Source organism: Carya illinoinensis, chromosome 13, assembly GCF_018687715.1.
Source record: "Carya illinoinensis cultivar Pawnee chromosome 13, C.illinoinensisPawnee_v1, whole genome shotgun sequence".
Taxonomy (NCBI): Eukaryota; Viridiplantae; Streptophyta; class Magnoliopsida; order Fagales; family Juglandaceae; genus Carya; species Carya illinoinensis.
The window spans coordinates 6415077-6434036 of record NC_056764.1 but is presented as its reverse complement, the minus strand read 5'-3'; the positions used below and the strand labels follow the sequence as shown (position 1 = coordinate 6434036).

The following is an 18960-nucleotide window of genomic DNA, read 5'->3' as shown; positions in this document are numbered from 1 at the left end:
ATTGCCGGCCTATTGCTACAAGTAATGCTCCATCAACAAGCACCAGATTAATATTAATTGTTTCGATCTGTCTTTCATGAGAGACCATCGACCAGCTAGCTAGCCGTCATTATAGCCAATGAATTCTTTATTTATTTATTTATTCTTTATTCACTGTTGAGAACCATATCATCCGATTAATTCATAAAGTTGATTTTGTAATCTTAGAAAAAATAATTAATCAAAAGTTCTCGAACATCATCATTAAGCATATATAATATATATATATATATGTTACCTTTGGCTGAATCTTTCCCCTAGACACCCGAGACACTTTCTTCCTTCTGTCATCTCTCCCATGCCTATGCCTACGCATTGCCTGCAGTATGCTCTTCCACAAACCTTCACTCAAATCATCTCTCATCATCATATATCATTTTTAGTACCACTGAAAACGGACAATTGCGATTTTGGTTGCTAATACTCTTTTCGTTGCTATAAATCGGTCGCAATTGCCCGTTTTCCTTGTAGTATACCTTACTTAATTTGTTAGAATAATGCAAAATTAAGTAACAAATAATAAACCAGTCAATCTTTGCAATTTTGAAGCTTAGGAGGTGAACTTTTTCAGTACCAGGCATCGATGGCGGAAGATATAAATATAGGTGCTGCAGACAGTGCAGATATTGGAGTGAGGAATGTCAGGGCGCCTTAGTCGAACTCTCTCTTGGTACACGGAAGCCATGCTGATGCTACTCACGTCTTGCTCATACGCAAAACTACTGCGTCCATTCCCTTCCGCGACGTGCCTGGACCCTGAGTACTTCTCCAGCTTTAATGGGCTTGCAATATGGAAACGATGACCAGGGGTTGCATGGCCCTGATGAAGGCCAATTTCCCCGCGGTAGTGGCCGTGAAGATCCTGATCCCGACGGGGTGATCCATGGAAGTTACCGGTATTATTCCTGATCTTGACGTGATGATTAAGATCGTGATCAGGGTACTGCAGGTGGTTGGGAGTTGCTTGCAAGCCTTTGTTGAAATCAAGGCTGGGTGTTCTGCTCAGAGCTGGGGTAGTAGCTGATCTTCCTTTCTTCGGGGTCTTGGATTCGGGAATGGCTTCCATTGTGGTGGGTGTTTTCTTTTCTGATATTGGTTTTGAGTTTTGGGTCACATCTGCAAGATCTTTGAAAGTAAGGTTGACGGACTCGTCTGGGACTCCCAGATACAACTCCTCAAGCTCCATTCTCGCCTTTGCCAACGTTGCAACATCCCCCATATCGCTGTACGTTTTTGATGATCAGAGAATTAACAGAGAGGTAGAGATTTGGATGAAAGATGAATTGTTGAAAAAAGACAGCGATCGAGGGGTTTTTATTAGGTTAAGAGTCTTAAGACTGAAAATGGATCGAGACGATGATAATAAAGACAAGCTACAAGGCCGGTCTTGGACATTGTAAATACAAGATTCGTTTCTACCCACAAGACAGCAAAGAAGATGTCAAGATTGACTAAATTAATACAATCTGATCGATTACCATCTCGCTACGCCAAGTTAGAAAAAAACGATATTGCTTATTAAGATTCATGGGCAACATTGAACTAGTGGAATTTAGACGCGTTGCGACTAAGGAAACACATGGTAACAAGAATTATTAAAATCTCCGAAAATATCTAAAGAGAACCAGATGATCATCTGCATATATGTTGGGAATTAATTAAGCAAAACATGATGTTCCGAAGTATCCCTACACTAATTGTGGTTTTTAATTTTAATGATTAGGGCTGGCTGGCTAACCAGTTCTCGATATCGGTTAAATCAACGATAACGAACTGAACTTATAAATTCATAATTAAGAAAGAATATGTAGTAAGTACGTACTTATAAGTACGTACTTGGCATTAATTAATCTCGATTAATGAGATAGATGGACGAGATTGTCCGGGTTTTACATGATCATGATCATGAGCGTGTATATATATATATAGAGGCTAGCTAGTTCAAAAAAATAATTAAGATATTATAAAATTCAAAGGGTGAAATTGGAGTCGATGATCTGCATGCAATTGTTTTTGGTAACAACATTAATATCATATATGACATAATGCCATGCATGCAGGTTTATATATTTTTGCGAGGAGAAGAAAACAAATGTTTGGCCGGACCTTTTAAAAAGTAGTACGTGGCTAGTAAAAGATGATGATTTTCTTTTCTTTTTGAGTAGTCTGGCCGTGAAAACGTGTCATGTTAGGTACGTAGTACTGTTGCTATGCAGGTAGGTGATGGATGAAATCGAGGCTATATGTATAGCTTGTGTACTGTACGTACAGTTGTATTGATAATACATATTAATTAGACTGTTAGAAAAACAAAGCTTAGGTAGCTAGCTATCGTATTAGCGCGTTCTAAGTACCAATAAATCCCATTAATTATTAGAGTTTACAACACAGTACTACCACGCAGTTTCATCGAGCGAGACTAGCTACGACAAAATCTGCATGCTGACTAACCCCTGGAAAATAATATTAATATATATATATGCCACGTACGTAATTAAGTCGTACCTAATAATTAGCCTTCGGCAGCATGACTGGTTGCCATGCATTACTACCACTACTACTTAGATCTTCACCGTCGATAGTGGATTCAATCTAGCCGACTTCACTTCGCAAAAGATAGATCCTCGTGATGATGATTGTCCAGATTTAATTTACTCTTATCTTAAAAATACAAGCATAATTATGCATTAATCTGTATATTAATATGATGTGATTGATCAAAAAATAAATTTTATTAAAAATAATATTAATTTAAATTTTAAATATAAATAAATCAGTATTGGTACACAGATTAGTGCGCGATTGTGCTTATATGTAGCAAAACTCATCTTATCTTATAGGAAAAATATAATTGCAAGCACAATTATGTACTAATCTGTGCATTAATGTAATATGATTGATCAAAAAATAGATTTTATTGAAAACAGTATTAATTTAAATTTTAAGTATAAATAAATCAGTATTGGTACAAAGATTAGTACGTGATTGTGCTTGTATGTAGCAAAACTCTATCTTATAAACTGGAAGGGTCAGGATTCAATGAAGTTTGCATGCATGATGCAAACCGATCCTAGCTAGCTTGATCGTATCTCTTCTGTTAAGATTGCATTTCATGCTTTGCCTGTCCAAAAGCTTGTGGAGAAAATATATCTCCCTCAATTGCTACATCAATTCAATCAGATCTGCATCAATGCCAATTATATATACTTTTCAAGATTGCTGTCTAGATGTATTTTAAATGATAGAAGAAACCATTTAAAATATGATTCGTCAATCATGTCTATGTGTGATTGAAAATGGCAAGAATTAAAATGATGAGTATAAAATTAAAAAAACTAACAATATTAATTCAATTCACGCTCGAACAAAATTACTTTCATTGAAAAAGTGTAGAGAATAGAGATACAGATGAGATAGCAACAACGCTTCGTTGAAAATAGAAGGGGAAAAACAACCTATACTTTTTAGTGAGAAAGTGATAGAGAGAGAGAACCAAAAAAAAAAAAACAAACTCTTCCTCATGGCTGCAGATGGCCGATTTCAGTCTCTCGTGTGATAACCCTCGCCAAAAAAAAAAAAAAAAAAAGGAAGAAGAAGAAGAAGAAGAAAAGATTAAATCAAAGGAATAAAAAAATAAAGAAACTATTCTTTCATGGAAGAACGGTTTCAGTGCTCTGACTAGAACTCATGAAAACCCTCCCACCACCTTTAATACTCTCAAGCTCCCAAAACCTTAGCTGCAGGGCCCCCCTTCATCAGAGAGGCCGGGTCTCTCACTCTCCCCAGTAACTAATTGCGGGTGTATGCAGGAATCGAGACTACCCAGTTGCTCACATGTCAGGGTTGGGATCCTTCTTTGCTTCATAAAATCTTCCAATGGAAGGCTAGCCGCTTGAACAAGGCTCTGCAGGCTCATTCCTGGTACCTCCAGATCCAGTTGCATGTCTTCACGTTTGGGATGACAATTCAGGTCTATTTGTCCATTGCCGATCTCAGCCAACTCAGCTAATTGATTTCCGCTGTGGCTTTCTTCATTACCGGGATAATTCATTGGCAACAGTCCATCTCTTGATGGACCATTCGTTTTTGATTCATCCCTAAGGTGGTTATCATCCTTCTGGGCAGTCTCTGCTTCGCGTTCTGATTGGCGTTTCTTCTTGCGCAGCATTAGGGTTTTAAACCTGCGCTTTACGGTCATGCACACATTGCAAGTACATGTGGGCTTGTGCTTCCCCTTCCCACTTGGGGGCTGGATGCACACAATACAAGTGCAGCCAGGGCGATGTCGGGGATGTTTGGTGGTGGCTCCAACTGAGGGTTCACCCAAATCACCCACATTATCTCCCAGAACTGCAGCACAGGCCAAGGCATCCAAGCCAGAGGGCTCACGTTCTTGGACTGACATATGGCTTTCTGCACTTCTTCGCTTCGTGAAATCTGAGGAAGATATATTTATAGGGCTGAAAAGATTCAGGAAGCATTTTGGAACTCTATTATGGATAAAGACTGTAAACTTTGAATAACAGTATAAAAAGTGGCACCATGACTATTTCATGGATCCATCGTACGACTGACTTCATCACTTACAACAAACTTATGTTTGCACAGTATAACATACAAGAATACCGACCATCTGATTATCATTGTCATAATATGCGCACAAACAGATAAGCACGTGAAAACATTTGTCTAAAACCCTTAGAACAGCTCGGGTCCTTTTCATGCCTCCATATACAGCTAATACACACAAGATAAAATCATCCAAACACTGTACATGCATTCACCAAATTTTTAAAATGAATGTATGTATTCTCAAAACGTAGTGGACTACAGAACTTATATTATTAAAAGATTATAGGCTGGGGGTCATACCTTTCCTTACTCTCAGAAGATTCACCAATTGCTTCAGACTGATCTCCTCTGGAACAGAGCAGAAGCACCTGTGAGCACATTCCAAACGTTAAGGGTACAAATTATACAGGAAGCGACTTTCATCCAAGTAAGGTCTTCAAAGGAGGAGCAGAATCACGGAATAATGTTAGACCTGTTTGAATCCCAAACATTTTCTGAACACGTCCACTTTGGAGGGAGAAGAACATCCACAGGCAACCTTCGCCATTTGGAGCAATCGTCACACTGAGCCCATTGCACTGGTCCCCTGGATGAAAGTCTTATATTCAGTGCAAGAAAAACAAAATCTTACTCGATCAAGTGCACATGTTCCTCAACATGCACACGGTGATCTGAAAAGGAATTGGGGTTGGGTCTTCGAGTCCAGAATATCATGCCCCCTATAGGATCTATATTATTCTTCATGTGCTCATGAGCTCCAAATCAACTAGAAATGGAAAACAAAAATTAAGGAAACGTCACAAAATAGAAGTATACATATGAGAGAGAGAGAGAGAGAGAGAGAGAGAGAGAGAGAGAGAGAGAGAGAGAAGGCTGAATCATATTTGCCGTGCTGTAGGGAGCCCTTTCTGAAATTCTCAAAAGCCTGGGCCAAACCCAGGCCAAAGAGTGGGTTTGGAAATAGTTTTCAACCAGCAATGGACGCACATCCACTGGAAATCCTATTTGTTTTTTTGTTTTCTCAGTAAGGTAGAATTTTATTAAAGAGAAGATTCCAAAAGGGAAAAGGCAAAAATCTGCATAGAAAGTTTCCGCTGCATTGTGCTACACCTTTTACATTCAAATTTTAAAATGGCCCTAAAACTATCCTTCCCAATCCAAACTCACATAAAGCAAATAGAAGTTGGCATTTACTTCTTCTTTTTATTTTTTTTTTAAAAGAAGACAAATTGGCATATTAGAAGATTAATTAAATAATGTCCATTGACTTTCCAGAGTAAATATTTTGGGACATCCCAAAATAGAGATGTGGGCAATACAATGTGGCATGGAGAGTGAACAACAAATGTTCGATATCTAACAAATTGAATAAAGCTCTACCAGCAAGCTTGAAATAGAAGGCAATGAATATCAAGTAAAATACTACGAAGATCCACTCAGAACTGTGTTAATTTACCTATAGAGCACTGTTAACTAATATTGCATACATCCTTACCTAGAAGGAAGGGCGGTGAATATAGTCCTCTTTCCAAAAACTGGTGGTTCCTGAATTACATGAACAACAAATCAATAATCACACCAATTACCTAGAGATTCCATAATAAAACCCATTTGAATATTCATAAGTTCAACCTCATAACAATAAGCAAACAACAGGGCTGATCACAATATACTTACATCGTATTCTTCAAACTCATGGTCCTCAATTGTAACAATGCTTGGCTTCACACGTGAAGGTGGACGTAGCAAGTCTTGTGCTTCTTCCCATGTAAGTCTTAGCTCCAAAGACTCTTCACTATGCATTAACAGCCTCTTACTTTTAAAGCCAATGTTTCGAGTCCTCTTCTTCTCTCGAACGTGCATTGGTTGCTGTGGTGAATCTTTATTTATCCTGTCTCCATGGTTATCACATTTATTCACCCCGATATCTCCCTCCCCTAAATGCAAATTTTCACAGAGAGCATTTAAGTGAGGTTCCTTGCTTCCTTTCATTGTTTGAAAAATCCCAGAGTAGCCACTTCCTGAAGGCAGACTCTCAATAACACCAGCAAAGGAAGTTTCCCTAGAAGGAGTGCCATTAGGAAGGGCAGACATCTGGGCATCCTGTCAATTGAATAATCACGTATAAATGATATGTCAGTTTCCAAGACGCATAAAGAATTAAGATGTTATCTGAAAGTAAGAGGATGTAGTTGGGAAAGTACAATACGGCTACAAAGCTAACCTGTGAATCTGCAGTGTTTGATGCCTTTCGAAACCCCAGGACAAGTTTGCCTCCAGGATCTATCCGACTAAATGTTACTGTGCAGAAATGAAGAAAAATAGTGAAACAAATGTTTTTTTTTTTTTTTTTTTTTTGAAGTAGAATAATGAAACACTTACTTTTCTATTTTACAAAAGACTAAGTTTACAAATGACACCCATTTAAATAAAATGAACCAGTTTCTCAAAATTCCCTAAGATAGGCCAAAAAATGTCAGGTTAATATAGAACTAAAATAAGAACTTTGACAAATGCACCTCTTGATCGCTGAGATGAAAATTTAAACATGAATGTCAAAACAAACTTGTGCCTAAACCAATTTGTATATCTTGTGAACCATATCCTATTGCAGAACGCCATGTACCAGTGAAAGAAGGCCACATAGATACGCTTAAATTACATTGCAAAGGAATTTAAACATACAACTATTAAAAAAATCAACACTACACACCCTTCCACAAAAAAAGTAATTACCAAGGAAGAAGATAGGTTAAGCTGGCCGTAGTCCTTTATTGCCTTAGAAAAAGGTCAATAGTTCAAAATTTCTAGGATGGCTCCCCCATCCCACCGTCACCACCCCCCCCCCCCCCCCCCCCCAAAAAAAAAAAAAGGAACTATTTCTTGAATTTTGGGATGTCTCGCTACAGCAAATTAGTTCCTTAAGTGCTTTCTTTCAGCCTTCTATGCAAGCATTATTTAAGGATTTGGGATTAAAAAATCTAATTTTTATGGAAAAAAAAATTGGTGTGGCTGAAAACTTTCCTCTCCATACCAACCAACTTCAAAAGTGAATCCCAATACAATGATGTACAAGCATCTCACAATTAGCTTAGTGTACAATCAGAAAGAATAAAATAATTGCATGAGATATATAAAAAATCCATGGACTAAACATAGTCCTCTCTGCCAGAATATCCTGAAGCATACCAGTGTCACCCGCTCGTAATTCCATAGACTGTATGCAAGGGGTAACACCCTCTAAAACATACATCCTGCTGTTGTTATTGGGCCAAAATCTGAACTGAAATGTCCAGTCATTCCCCTTCACATCTTGAATCCTTAAAGGCAGGCCTTCTGATTGAGAAATATGAGGAAAATATGCCTGCATTGACTTTCAGTTTATATACATGGCCAGGAAAAAGAAAGGAGAAGTAAAGGAAGCAAAAACTTCTAAACTTACTTCAGCACATGCTTTTGGGAGAACCAAACGACCAATCCGACCAGCGTCACTGGCACTGAGCACTTTCTCGAACAATGGCACAATAGTGGAATTCAAACTTCGAAAATAATAAGTTTAAGGGAAACACTACACTTGAATCGATGGCTAAACAATAAAATACATATCATAAACAGGGATAAAAGGATGTAAAAAATAATGGATACTCTCCGGATAATTGCTCCAGCTCTTGGTCAGTAATTCTTGGCCAGTATCGGGGAAGTAACTGGTTTTTTCCCCGTCCTTCAGCAGGAGGCCTAGCAATTCGCATCTGTGCCACACTTTTATTTGTCTCTGAACTTACAGTGATGGTAGTTTTTGTGGGTTTGGGCAGTATTGGGCGAGATCTTTGCCCTTGTTGGATGGGAGAAGGTGTTTTGCTCTGTTCCCTTCCATCTACAACGCCACCAGAAAAGGGAAACACAAAATTTGGAGTTCCCAAGGTCATATTCAAAGATGGCTTAGCTAGTGACTCATGCATATCTTTGCCCTCCAATATTTGTCTACTATTGTCTGTTTTGGTGAATGGGGCTGATCCAATGGATGGTTGAGTCACATTCGAAAAGCCTAGGCCAACTTGAGATGCATTTGCCTCACCTCTCTCAGATTGAGGCAAGAGGTTCGGTTCATCAGCTTCCATGATTTTGCACAACTGCATAAGTCTTCCCTCATCCTCACTGACCAATCTTTTTTCAAAAGGACTGGAGAGTGAATCAGCAGCATTCTTTACCGTTAATAAACCAAATCCATTAGAAAGTTCACCCCTCCAGATCTGCATAAAAACAACAATCAAACTCTGTTAAAGATATAGTCTGACAGTCATAAAACCAACTAGTCTATTAGCACTCTGAAATGCTTTTTACACCCTATACATGACAAAATGTGAGTCAAATGGCATTGCTGGTTAGCATCGTCAACAAATGATATTATCAGCAACATGTAAGCAAGTCAGACAATTAGCAAAACATCAAGTTAGAAATAAATTCAAAAGGGAGCAAAAGGTCCTTCCCATGACCATTTTAACCACATCCATGACCCTAAACATGAATGACTGTTGAGAAACAAATCCTCTTACATTTCTGCAAAGGGGAAGGTGAAGAGAGAAGGAGGCGAGAAAAAAGAATAGTATGCCAATCAAATATTTAACCCGCTGTCAATTTGAAGGAATTCTAAAGAAAGATCAATAATTACCAGTACCATATATACAAAAATCATCATATTTGCAGCTATAGGCATATTGACACAACACAAGCCAAAAGCAAGGCCATCAATAATTGAGATAAAATGCAACTGTTTAACCCATGTAAACATCATTGAATGGAGCACTACAGTGATAAATTGTGGTAGGTCATACCGGATAAATTCCAGAGCTTTTCACACAGTTATTGCACCCGACACCCCCAAAATCAAGGTACTCATATGAAGGCTCGGATATTATACAACCACAGTGGATTCGCTGCCATGTAAAGTAAATCAATTCAAAATCTCAACAAGAAAAATAAAATAAAATAAAAGCTTTAGCCCAAAAAGGAAAGGCACCACTTTAACCTTACCTTGTTGCATAAACTGCATTCCCTCCAACCAGTTTCCTCTAAGTGGAACATATCACAGAAAACCAGATCCTCATAGGCAGATCTAAGTAAAGAGACAACATCAAGAATAAGCCAATCAGAAAATATTGAAACCATAATGAAGAAAACAAAATATTATATTCTAGTGTCAATCTTTATGTCACAAGCTAAAATAGAAATATAACAGTTCAAAGTTTGGAGACCATCTAAGTTCTGTCATCATGGAAATTAGAGGTTGAATTTTGAAAATGGAATTTACACGGAGTAGAAATAAAATAAATGACATAAGTCTTGATTTAACTCAACAAACGATTCATTTGAACCCATATAAAGTTTTGCCACGAGCAGACTCTCCATTGGGAAAATATTGCATTCATTAGATATAATCATCCTGATAAATATAACAGATTTTCATTAAGCTGGCCCACAGAAATTTCCGGACCTAAAAACCCAGCTAATCTGATTAGCTAAGTTCAGCATATAGCAACTAATGGAACACATAAATCCGGAAACTCGTGGACATAGCCGCTGATTGATTACAGTTAAATTATGAGCCGTGGTTACAATCTATAAGCTGCAATTGCAGATTTTCTTTTATTTTCATCTTCCCCATTGATAAATTTGCATAGATTTGGAGTATAAGATAGAAATTTTGAGCAAGTCATAGCTAGTTTGGCTACTTGACACAATGGAGTAAGGATCAGTTTGATTGTCTAATTATAGGTTTCCTAATCACAGCGGCATTAGTTTCTCCTTGTAGAAAATCCAACAAACGCGAACATTACAGCTTTCTAACAAAAATAGAACAGCTTCAAGATCAACGCAGAGAGTCAAATCACTTGTCTGAGAAAAGCCCAATAGCACACAAGTTCAGCACGTCACAAAAACCCACGATTGCCCTTTGCAAAAATCAAATCAGCCTCAGATAAAATCAAATTGAATTCCGAAAGTAGAAGCATAAGAAGAAAACGGTAATTACCCGCAGTTGTGACACAGATCGGAGAATCCACCGGATCGTAAAGGCCAGCCTCTCTTCCATTCGTGCGTGGAGGTAGCTCCGCACGAAGCATTCATGCAACTCTTGGGCCCCATTAAGCCAAAATCAAAGTCCTCGAACAGAGCAAGACAGAAATCTAAATCAGAACCCTAAAACCCCTTCTGGCCAGGACCAAAAATTTAATCAAACAAATCATCATCAACCAAAGCACACACACATGTACACTCGCCGTCGCACACGCACGTACATCCGCGCAAACGTTCTGAGATTCGACAGTGATTAAAGAAACAGTACAAACTACAGAACTAAGAAAGACACCAACCAAGTCCAAATCCTCGAAGAACCCAAATCTCTAAGTGCTCCTCCCATTCAGATATATAACGAAAACAAAAACCAACTCATTTATCTTTCATCCTCGTAACACTCTATTTTCCCAACCAGTAGCAGTAAAATACTGGTCTACGAAAGTCGAGCTGAAGAACAACGGAGTGGTCAACTCGGCGGATATGGCGGCGCTTCCAGCAGAGCGTTACGCTTACGGCGGTGGTAATTAGGAGTCTTTTACCCAAGAAAACGTGGATTTGTGGGAGAGAGAGACAGAGAGAGGAGAGAGAGTGCATGCAAAGGAAACAGATTGCATAAAATGCATGCACGACACTTGAAGACACGCCGCTTGACAAGTAGTCTACCGCTCGTGCTCTCTCTCCGTGCTTCTCTCTAATTTCTTTCCTATCTTACTTTTCGGACACTGATACGATGACCCGCTGGTTTCGTTGGGGTGCGTGACCTTTCCAATCGCATTTTTCCTTTCCTTTAGGTTTTGGTTATGCAGACCCTTGCAGTGGCCCACAGTTGAATTTGCTAAGAAAAAATACCTCATAACTCAAAACCTTCCATCATATTCGTTTCAATTCGACACGTGTACTAATTTAATCATTAATTATTATGAAAAATATAATATTTATAATTTTAAAATATATAAATTTCACGTATACTTTTTTTAAAAATAAATAAATATGAGACATATATTAAAAAAATTATTCTTTAAATAATGAACCCCACCTTTTTTTTAAAAAAAGTCCTATAATTTATGATAAATTTATAACTTTTTATAACTATATGTCTAATAAAGGTTACTTATATAATACAAAAAATATCAAATTACAACTATTTTAATATAGAGTGAAAACTGATCTTATAAAATTAACATTTATTTTTATTAAAGTAATATGATTATATTGAAAGAAAATTTATTTACAAGTCTTATTTTTTTTACAAGTCTTATTTTTTACATGCCCAGCACACTACTTATGTGAGAAATTTTCATATCAACTGTGCTACAAAATTATCAGTGTTTTAAGTTTTTTAAAAGTTATGAATTATAGTGGGTCATACTATAAACGATATGTAGACACACTAACTTATGTGTAGCATAATTCTTTTTTATATATATATGGGTGTCCAGACTAGCATGAGCGCATCTTGACTAATCTCATGGAGCCTTGAAATTAACAGTCAGGTAAGTCTCCAATGAACTTAATGAGACCCAAATTGGTGATTATTGAGGAATCAATTCAAGACCTGACCAACTTAGCTACTCATGATTTTATATGTCACACAATTCTTACATTGATTGATTGCAAAATGAATTATAACAAATTTGCTAATGTATAATTAGCATCATTATACATTCATTATGATGAATGTAATATGCCTTCCATCGCGTGATAGAGAATATAGAGCCTTGATTAACTTTTCCATTATAGTTTGGCATCGGATTCTTTTATGTGTTTGACATTGCTATATATTATCATATTAAGTTGACTTTGTGTAAAATAAAGCAACACATAGTGTACATCTTAATGCAAAAAAGTCAATATCATTTGCATCCTTAGCTTGGCTAGCTCCTCATTATATAAAATCATGTGTTGAATTTTCTTAATTATGACACTCCCCAATGATTCTGTTTATCTCCATAATTTGCACACTCAGATAAATTCGTACGCAGGAATTATGTTGTGTTTGATTTCAATGATTTTGGGAATGGACAACAATAGCATAATTTGCCTTAAATTTGACATAGTAATGTTAACAAGTACGAGTTTCGTGTAGTCGTTTAAAAAAAGAGTGGGTCCATTATTAAAAATTTAATTTTTTTTTATGTGAGTCCCATATTTATTCATTTTTTTAAGTAATTGAATGACACTTGTACACTCATAATTGTAAATATCATTTCTCAATTTGACATAGGTATAATGAGATGAGAAGTTATACAATCATATTATTATTATTATTTTTTTACAAAAATAAATTTACAAATTTGCATGGTTTCACATGATAAGTTAAATTTACTTTATAATAAAATAACTGTATAATCTAATATATTGCATTAAGACACATTAATTTGAAATTTTAATTTTATAAAATATCTTTGTGGCTAAAGCATTCACGATTTTAAAAAAATAAACATCATTTGGCAAGGGTATGATCCTTACATTATGGAGCTGTTTAGATTGAGAAATCATCAAATTTCATATCATCTCATCTAATCGTTACAATTTTATTAAATTCTCATACAAAATATAATAAATAATTCAATTTTTTCAAATCTCAATTCAAAATTTTCAAATTTTAAAATAATAATAATAGTAAAAAATAATATTTTAACACTATTTTATTTAATTTTTATCTAAAATTATATCATTTTATCTCATTGTCCAAAGTTTCAAACAATCCCTATATCTTAAAATTTAAATAAATTAATAGAACCACGTGACACATGAATATAAAACAAAAGTACGTGTGAAGGCCGAGGCCGAATAACATGGACTTAGGATAAATTAATGTAACAACATTTTTTACTTAGTTATTGTAGGTGCATCGTGGCATCTGAAAGCCTATTAAGTATTACCAGCTGAGAAACATGACAACAAGTTCTAGTCATGAAACAATAAACATACAATTGTTTTCCCAACATTTTATACAATGTCATGCATTTTTATAAAATAGCATAGAAAAGTATTACAATTTTATAAAACTCTATAAAACTATCCGCATTTTAAAATATGGTTGTGTAAATAAACATGTAAAAAATTGTGTATCTATAACTATGTTATAATATGACTAAGGGCATATTTGAATAATGAGGTCAGAATAAAATGTTATGAATAGTAATAAAATTGTTCGAGAATATTAGTGAAATTATTTAAGTTGAGATGTTTTATTTAATATTAAATGAAAATATTATAAAGTTCAAAAATTATTTGAATATAATTTTTTAAGATTAGTTTTATTTTAAAAATTGTAAAAATAGTATTATTTTCTGTATTTTGTTTTAAAATGAAGAAATTAAAAAATATATTGTGTTTGAGTAATTTAAAAAAAAATACATAAGAAGTCTTTAAATGATACTTGTGATTATTCTAACTCATCTCACATCCCAAACATGAGGTAGACATATAAAGAATTCCCACTCGACTGTGAATTCTAACGCACGATGAATCGCAAGGACCTATAGATTAGAAAAAAGAATTATGTGTTGTTTGGATAATAAGTTGAGATGAGATGAGAGTTTAAAATTGAATAAAATATTATTAGATATTATTTTTTAATATTATTATTATTTTAAAATTTAAAAAAATTAAATTATTTATTATATATTGTGTGAGAATTTGAAAAAATTATAAAAATAAAATAATACGAGATAAAATAAGATGAAATACTTTCATTATCCGAACGGGTTAAACTTAGATTAAGTTTGGGTTCAATTCCAACAACGTTTTATGTGGAACAACATTTAATTGGAACAAGCTAAACGTATTAAACTTTGATCACCTTTTTTTGTTTGTTTAAGATTTGTCGGAAAGTAAAACATGTGAAAGTACTTAAAATTAAAAAAAAAAAAAAAGAATTCAAAGTTTTCGCGATTACCATGCGAAAATGTAATTAGTAGTCGCTACTCAAGCCAAAAACAGGAAATTTTCCCGGGAAAATTTAAAAATAGGAAAGAAAGGCGCTTGGGGGCGGGATCACATATGTATAAGTAAAGATAGGTCGAAAGACCCAAACCACTCTCCTCATCGTCTTTCCCTCCTAATCATCTATCTACCGATTTCAGCTTCAGGAGCATTTCGTTTTTTCTTTATTTATTTAATCTCTTTTTATGAACCCTAAAACCCAGCGCATACAAGTTTCCAAATATACTGCTGTATGCGGTATACCAGAGCTTTTATCACCAGGTCAGTCCAACAAGTTTGCTTTTTTATTTTAGAATTCCTCGTCCATCTCAGAGAGAAATAGATGGGATTTTCTAGTCCATACATATAATGTGTGTGTGTAAGCTATATGGAGAATGCCCACTTTTTTCGGGTTTTGTTTTTCTTTACGTTAATTTCCATAACAAAAATTGAATTTTAAGTGTGCAGTGGTTAAATGATCGCACATGTTACTTCAAGAATATACAAGCTATAAATTTATAAGTTTTAGATTCACGTTTTTTTAATATCATATGCATAACTTCCCCCATTCATTCTGGGTCAGTATTTTAATTATTTGAGCAGCTCCTCTTTTGCTTGCTGGTTGTAGTTTGAAGTTGTGAGATGTTCAAGGTATTGGATATAGCTGTTGTTACCATCAACATTTAATGCGCAGGAAGATCACCCACCAAGTTTGCCTTATTAAACAAGAGAAATCTTGGGTCTTGCTTGTTTGATATGTGTTGATTGGCTCTTCAATTTATGGGCAGTATGCTTGAAGCCCAGCTCACTGACAACACAGGTTTTCAGGCGAAAGACAAAGTTCTTGAACCAAATTGTGTGACCTCGTGGTGTCTTGGCTCTCATCCTAATGTGGAGGCCTTGTTAAGCATAAAAGAAAGAGACCCATCTAATACTCGTGAAATTTATGCTATTAAGAAATCAAGTGGTGCTTCAGAGAATGGGAGTTGTAATGCTCCCTTGGAGCAAAAGGACCCTATGAAAGTTTGGCAAGAAATGAAAAAGAATGGTTTCCTCTCACTACCTGCATCTCAACCAACAATAAAAAAGCATGTTCGGAAGTGCAAAAATGACATGGCTAAAACTGAAATGCCCAGTAGAAAAATGAAAGTTGCAAAGATAGAACATGTTGACGGGTTCCCTAAGGTTTCTGCACCAAGTGGGTTGCTTGATGAACTGAATCCGGGGATTATAAACCGCTTAAGAAACCGGAAACAAGTTTATTCAATAATTCAGGCCTTGGTTAGAAGCGTGGAGTTAGAAAATACTCAAAGCAAGCAGCATATGCTGTTTAGAGAGGAAATTAAGGATTGTGATCTGAATGAAGGTTCAAATGCTCTACCATGTGGCAGTCAAGTCAGTGGATGGCCCTGGCCCATGTACCCAACTAGGCCTATCCACATGAATTCAGAAAAGAAAGTAGGGGTCGATGATTTGAGTGTAGCTTTGAGAAAGAGTCAAGATCACGGGAATGATAAGGAAGAAGTAAAGTTGCGGTCATCTGGTACTACAGTTTCAGAGGATGCAAACTCTGCTGATGAAACCATGTTGACAGAGAATATAAGCTCTCAGGAAGAGTCAGAAGATAATGGAGTGGTTTCTCCTTTTGATCCCAAAGGTTAGTTGTGATTTAATGGAAGATTGTTTCTCATGCTTATTGCTTTTCATTAGTCACTTATATTTGACCTCAGTGAATGCTGATTGATAATAGAACCTACATAAAAGGGATACCAATACCCATGGTGATTGAAATTGCCATTAAACAGAAGTCATCTTTTCTTATGAGCTATGCATCCAGGCAGGGGGTCATCCAGAGGATTTGGAAGGATCTTAGCAAGCTTTGGTGGCATATCAACAGGGTTGAAGATTTTATAGCGAATGCAAAACTGGGATAGATTTTTGGATTGCACTGCCACCACTTTGGCATGCTTCCCACTTTTAAAGGTTTAAATTTGTAAATTCAGGACTCAAATGCAAAATATCATGTATAAAATTTACTTCTCAGCTGTCAAGCTGTAGTTATCTCCCTCTGCAAACCCCCTTTATGGTAATGATTTCATTCAAAGACAAAATTCAGTGACAATTTTTTTTTTTTGATAAGTAAATTCAGTGACAAATTAGCTCAGTATCATACCCATTCATGTATGTGTGCATGAACCAAGTTGTTCAGCTGGCTAGCTGGTTTCTAAATGTGCATGTACTCCATTCCACAACCTCTCCATGCTGATAGTTAAAAATGTTGGTTGATAGTGTTTTAACTAAATTCTCTTTATGATAATAATCATTTTAAGGTACAGAACATCTTAAACTGATTTGTATTTCTTCTTGCTTCCGAATTGCCAATCTAGCTTCTCAATGGTTGGGACTCCTTTGCCGGGATATTAGAGGGCGCCTTTCAGGTGCATTTCACTTTCTTGGAGCTTGGTCATACTCTAGTCGATAATCTATAATATTTCATATGATGTAACAACCTTTTTTTTTTTTTTGCAGCACTAAGACAGAGTAGGATGAGGGTTAAGGATGTACTCCAGATGGAACTGCCTTTACTGATATCGGAAGAGTTCTCACCAATCAAAGAAAATGAACAATTTTCTGCTCCCGAATCTTCCTTGAGCATAATTCTTCACATGCATCAAGCGAGGTGGACTGCATTGTTTGATCAGATGGATAAAGTACTTCACGAAGAAATGAATCATCTTGTAAGTTGATAGGACTTGTATTGCCTGATCAAAGAGAACATCATAGTTCCTCTGTGATTATCAGAACTATGAATTGTTGTATACTTGTTTGGTAGGCATGATACACTTCCATGGTGATGAAATGAAACTTGCACCAATGAGGGTTGAATGTTGTTTTAAGCTGATAGTAAAGTGTTTGTCTTCAAACACCTGCATTGATGTTTTTCCAGGTGCATGAAAAAAGTTCCATACAAGCATAGGAGGAGTATCAATTCCCTGACAACAGTTTAGGCTTCTGATTTTTCTTCTTCAAGGAGATTAGTTATTAAAAAAAAAAAAAAATTATTCTTCAAGGAGACTATATCGGAGTTGCTGGTTCCTTTTTTTTCTGTAACTTGTAATTCTTTGAGGTTCTTTGCAGTTTTTCACCTGGAATTTAATTTCAGGAGATCTGGTTGAACCAAGTAGAAGAAGTGCACTTATTGCATGGGCAGCGTGTGACTCATGCTGATTGGTATTCAAGACATGATATCAGCAGAAAGAAGGCATAGCAGAGTTTAATACCAGGTATTTATATTTTATTATTGCAATTGACTGTTATAACATTGAAACTTTTTGCTTGATGTCCCGATAATTTTGTTTTAGCGACTGAGATTCTGCACATTGTATGCCATATGCTCGAGAATGAATCATGTCCCATATCTAAATCATTTACAAGTACTCATGTGCGACATTGCAAGTCTGTCTGCACTACCACCAACTCTTTCATCAAGTGTCCTTGAAATTCAAGTCCCATTTGCCTCTCTGATTGGATGTCTAAGTGCTTTGATTAATTCTACTTGTGTGAGCATAGATTTGGTTGTTATTTGCTTCAAATGTATGATGCTCAGGTCTATGTTTTCAAGCGCTCGGTTCATTTATTGGAGTGATCATTAGTTTTATGCTATATGTTTTCATCTTCTTGGACTGATTCATATTTCTCATGAGATTCTGTGAATTTTCATCACGTGCAGGGAGGAATGGAAAAATCTGGTTCCTTTTGTGAGTGGTTGGGGATGCCTTTAGATATACGTGATTAAGTTAATGGTGGAATCAATTTTTGCACTTTGTAAAGTCTTGGCGATTGCACACTAGACTAGGTTTTACCTCACCTTAAAAAGTTTCCCATTCACAGGTTGCCATCTTCTGGGTAAGACCTGCATTTTTTTGATTTCTATCCTGGTTAACTTGAATAACTACTCAAGTCTAATCACAATGGCATTGCTTCATACTTCATCCCTTTGTATTTTGTGGTGTAGTAATCTCATTGATCTGTATTCAAAGTACCTTTCAAGTATAATGTTATTCAAAATTACACCTTGCCTTATTATTTATGCAATTTTAGACTCAAATACTGTACAGATTCTTCATTCTAGTGATGATTTATTCATTAATGCTAATTCTACTCATTATTAGGAATAATTGTTGGATAGTCATGAACTAGGAATATACATTATTATTATTATCTCACTGAATATTAATTTGCCAACACGCTCTTTGTTGATGGACAAATCTCCCACGGTTATCTTACGAAATCTGTTGTCTTTTCTATGATCAATTTCTATTCTCTTGGGTAGCGAAATCTTTCGAT

At 35.8% G+C, this 18960-nt stretch overlaps 2 protein-coding genes across 5 annotated transcripts; one reads left to right on the top strand and one right to left on the bottom strand.

Moving 5' to 3' along the window:
* Window positions 1-3392: 3392 nt before the first annotated feature.
* On the bottom strand, window positions 3393-11329 carry LOC122291564 (B3 domain-containing transcription repressor VAL1). 4 transcript variants are annotated; one of them, XM_043099349.1, is made up of 13 exons: window positions 10875-11329; window positions 10640-10793; window positions 9643-9724; window positions 9444-9545; window positions 8257-8861; window positions 8054-8150; window positions 7801-7975; window positions 6836-6912; window positions 6289-6714; window positions 6107-6156; window positions 5084-5197; window positions 4912-4979; window positions 3393-4476 (listed from the first exon to the last, which is right to left on the bottom strand). In XM_043099349.1, the coding sequence occupies exons 2-13, from the start codon at window positions 10750-10752 to the stop codon at window positions 3773-3775; spliced, it is 2613 nt and encodes an 870-aa protein (XP_042955283.1). In that variant the 5' UTR covers window positions 10753-10793; window positions 10875-11329; the 3' UTR covers window positions 3393-3772. The 4 variants fall into 4 exon arrangements, with proteins under 4 accessions (XP_042955283.1, XP_042955284.1, XP_042955285.1 ...); XM_043099350.1 differs by having other exon boundaries at window positions 10640-10770; XM_043099351.1 differs by having other exon boundaries at window positions 10640-10770; window positions 10980-11329.
* Window positions 11330-14637: 3308 nt separating this feature from the next.
* Window positions 14638-18708, top strand: LOC122292493. The gene is made up of 6 exons (XM_043100882.1): window positions 14638-14895; window positions 15242-16270; window positions 17001-17051; window positions 17143-17351; window positions 17777-17897; window positions 18344-18708. Exons 2-5 carry the CDS (start codon window positions 15394-15396, stop codon window positions 17879-17881), a joined length of 1242 nt encoding a protein of 413 aa, XP_042956816.1. The 5' UTR covers window positions 14638-14895; window positions 15242-15393; the 3' UTR covers window positions 17882-17897; window positions 18344-18708.
* Window positions 18709-18960: the final 252 nt, after the last annotated feature.

Bases quoted from the DNA above. Each gene is read 5' to 3' on its own strand.
- LOC122291564 (XM_043099349.1), bottom strand. From the start codon at position 10,752: ATGGGGCCCAAGAGTTGCATGAATGCTTCGTGCGGAGCTACCTCCACG. The intron at 9,546-9,642 runs GTAAGGTTAAAG...TTTACATGGCAG, and splicing joins AATGCAGTTTATGCAACAAG to CGAATCCACTGTGGTTGTAT. The intron at 6,715-6,835 runs GTTAGCTTTGTA...TTCAATTGACAG, and splicing joins CAAACACTGCAGATTCACAG to GATGCCCAGATGTCTGCCCT.
- LOC122292493 (XM_043100882.1), top strand. From the start codon at position 15,394: ATGGGCAGTATGCTTGAAGCCCAGCTCACTGACAACACAGGTTTTCAG. The intron at 17,052-17,142 runs GTGCATTTCACT...TTTTTTTTGCAG, and splicing joins TATTAGAGGGCGCCTTTCAG to CACTAAGACAGAGTAGGATG. The intron at 17,352-17,776 runs GTAAGTTGATAG...ATTTAATTTCAG, and splicing joins ACGAAGAAATGAATCATCTT to GAGATCTGGTTGAACCAAGT.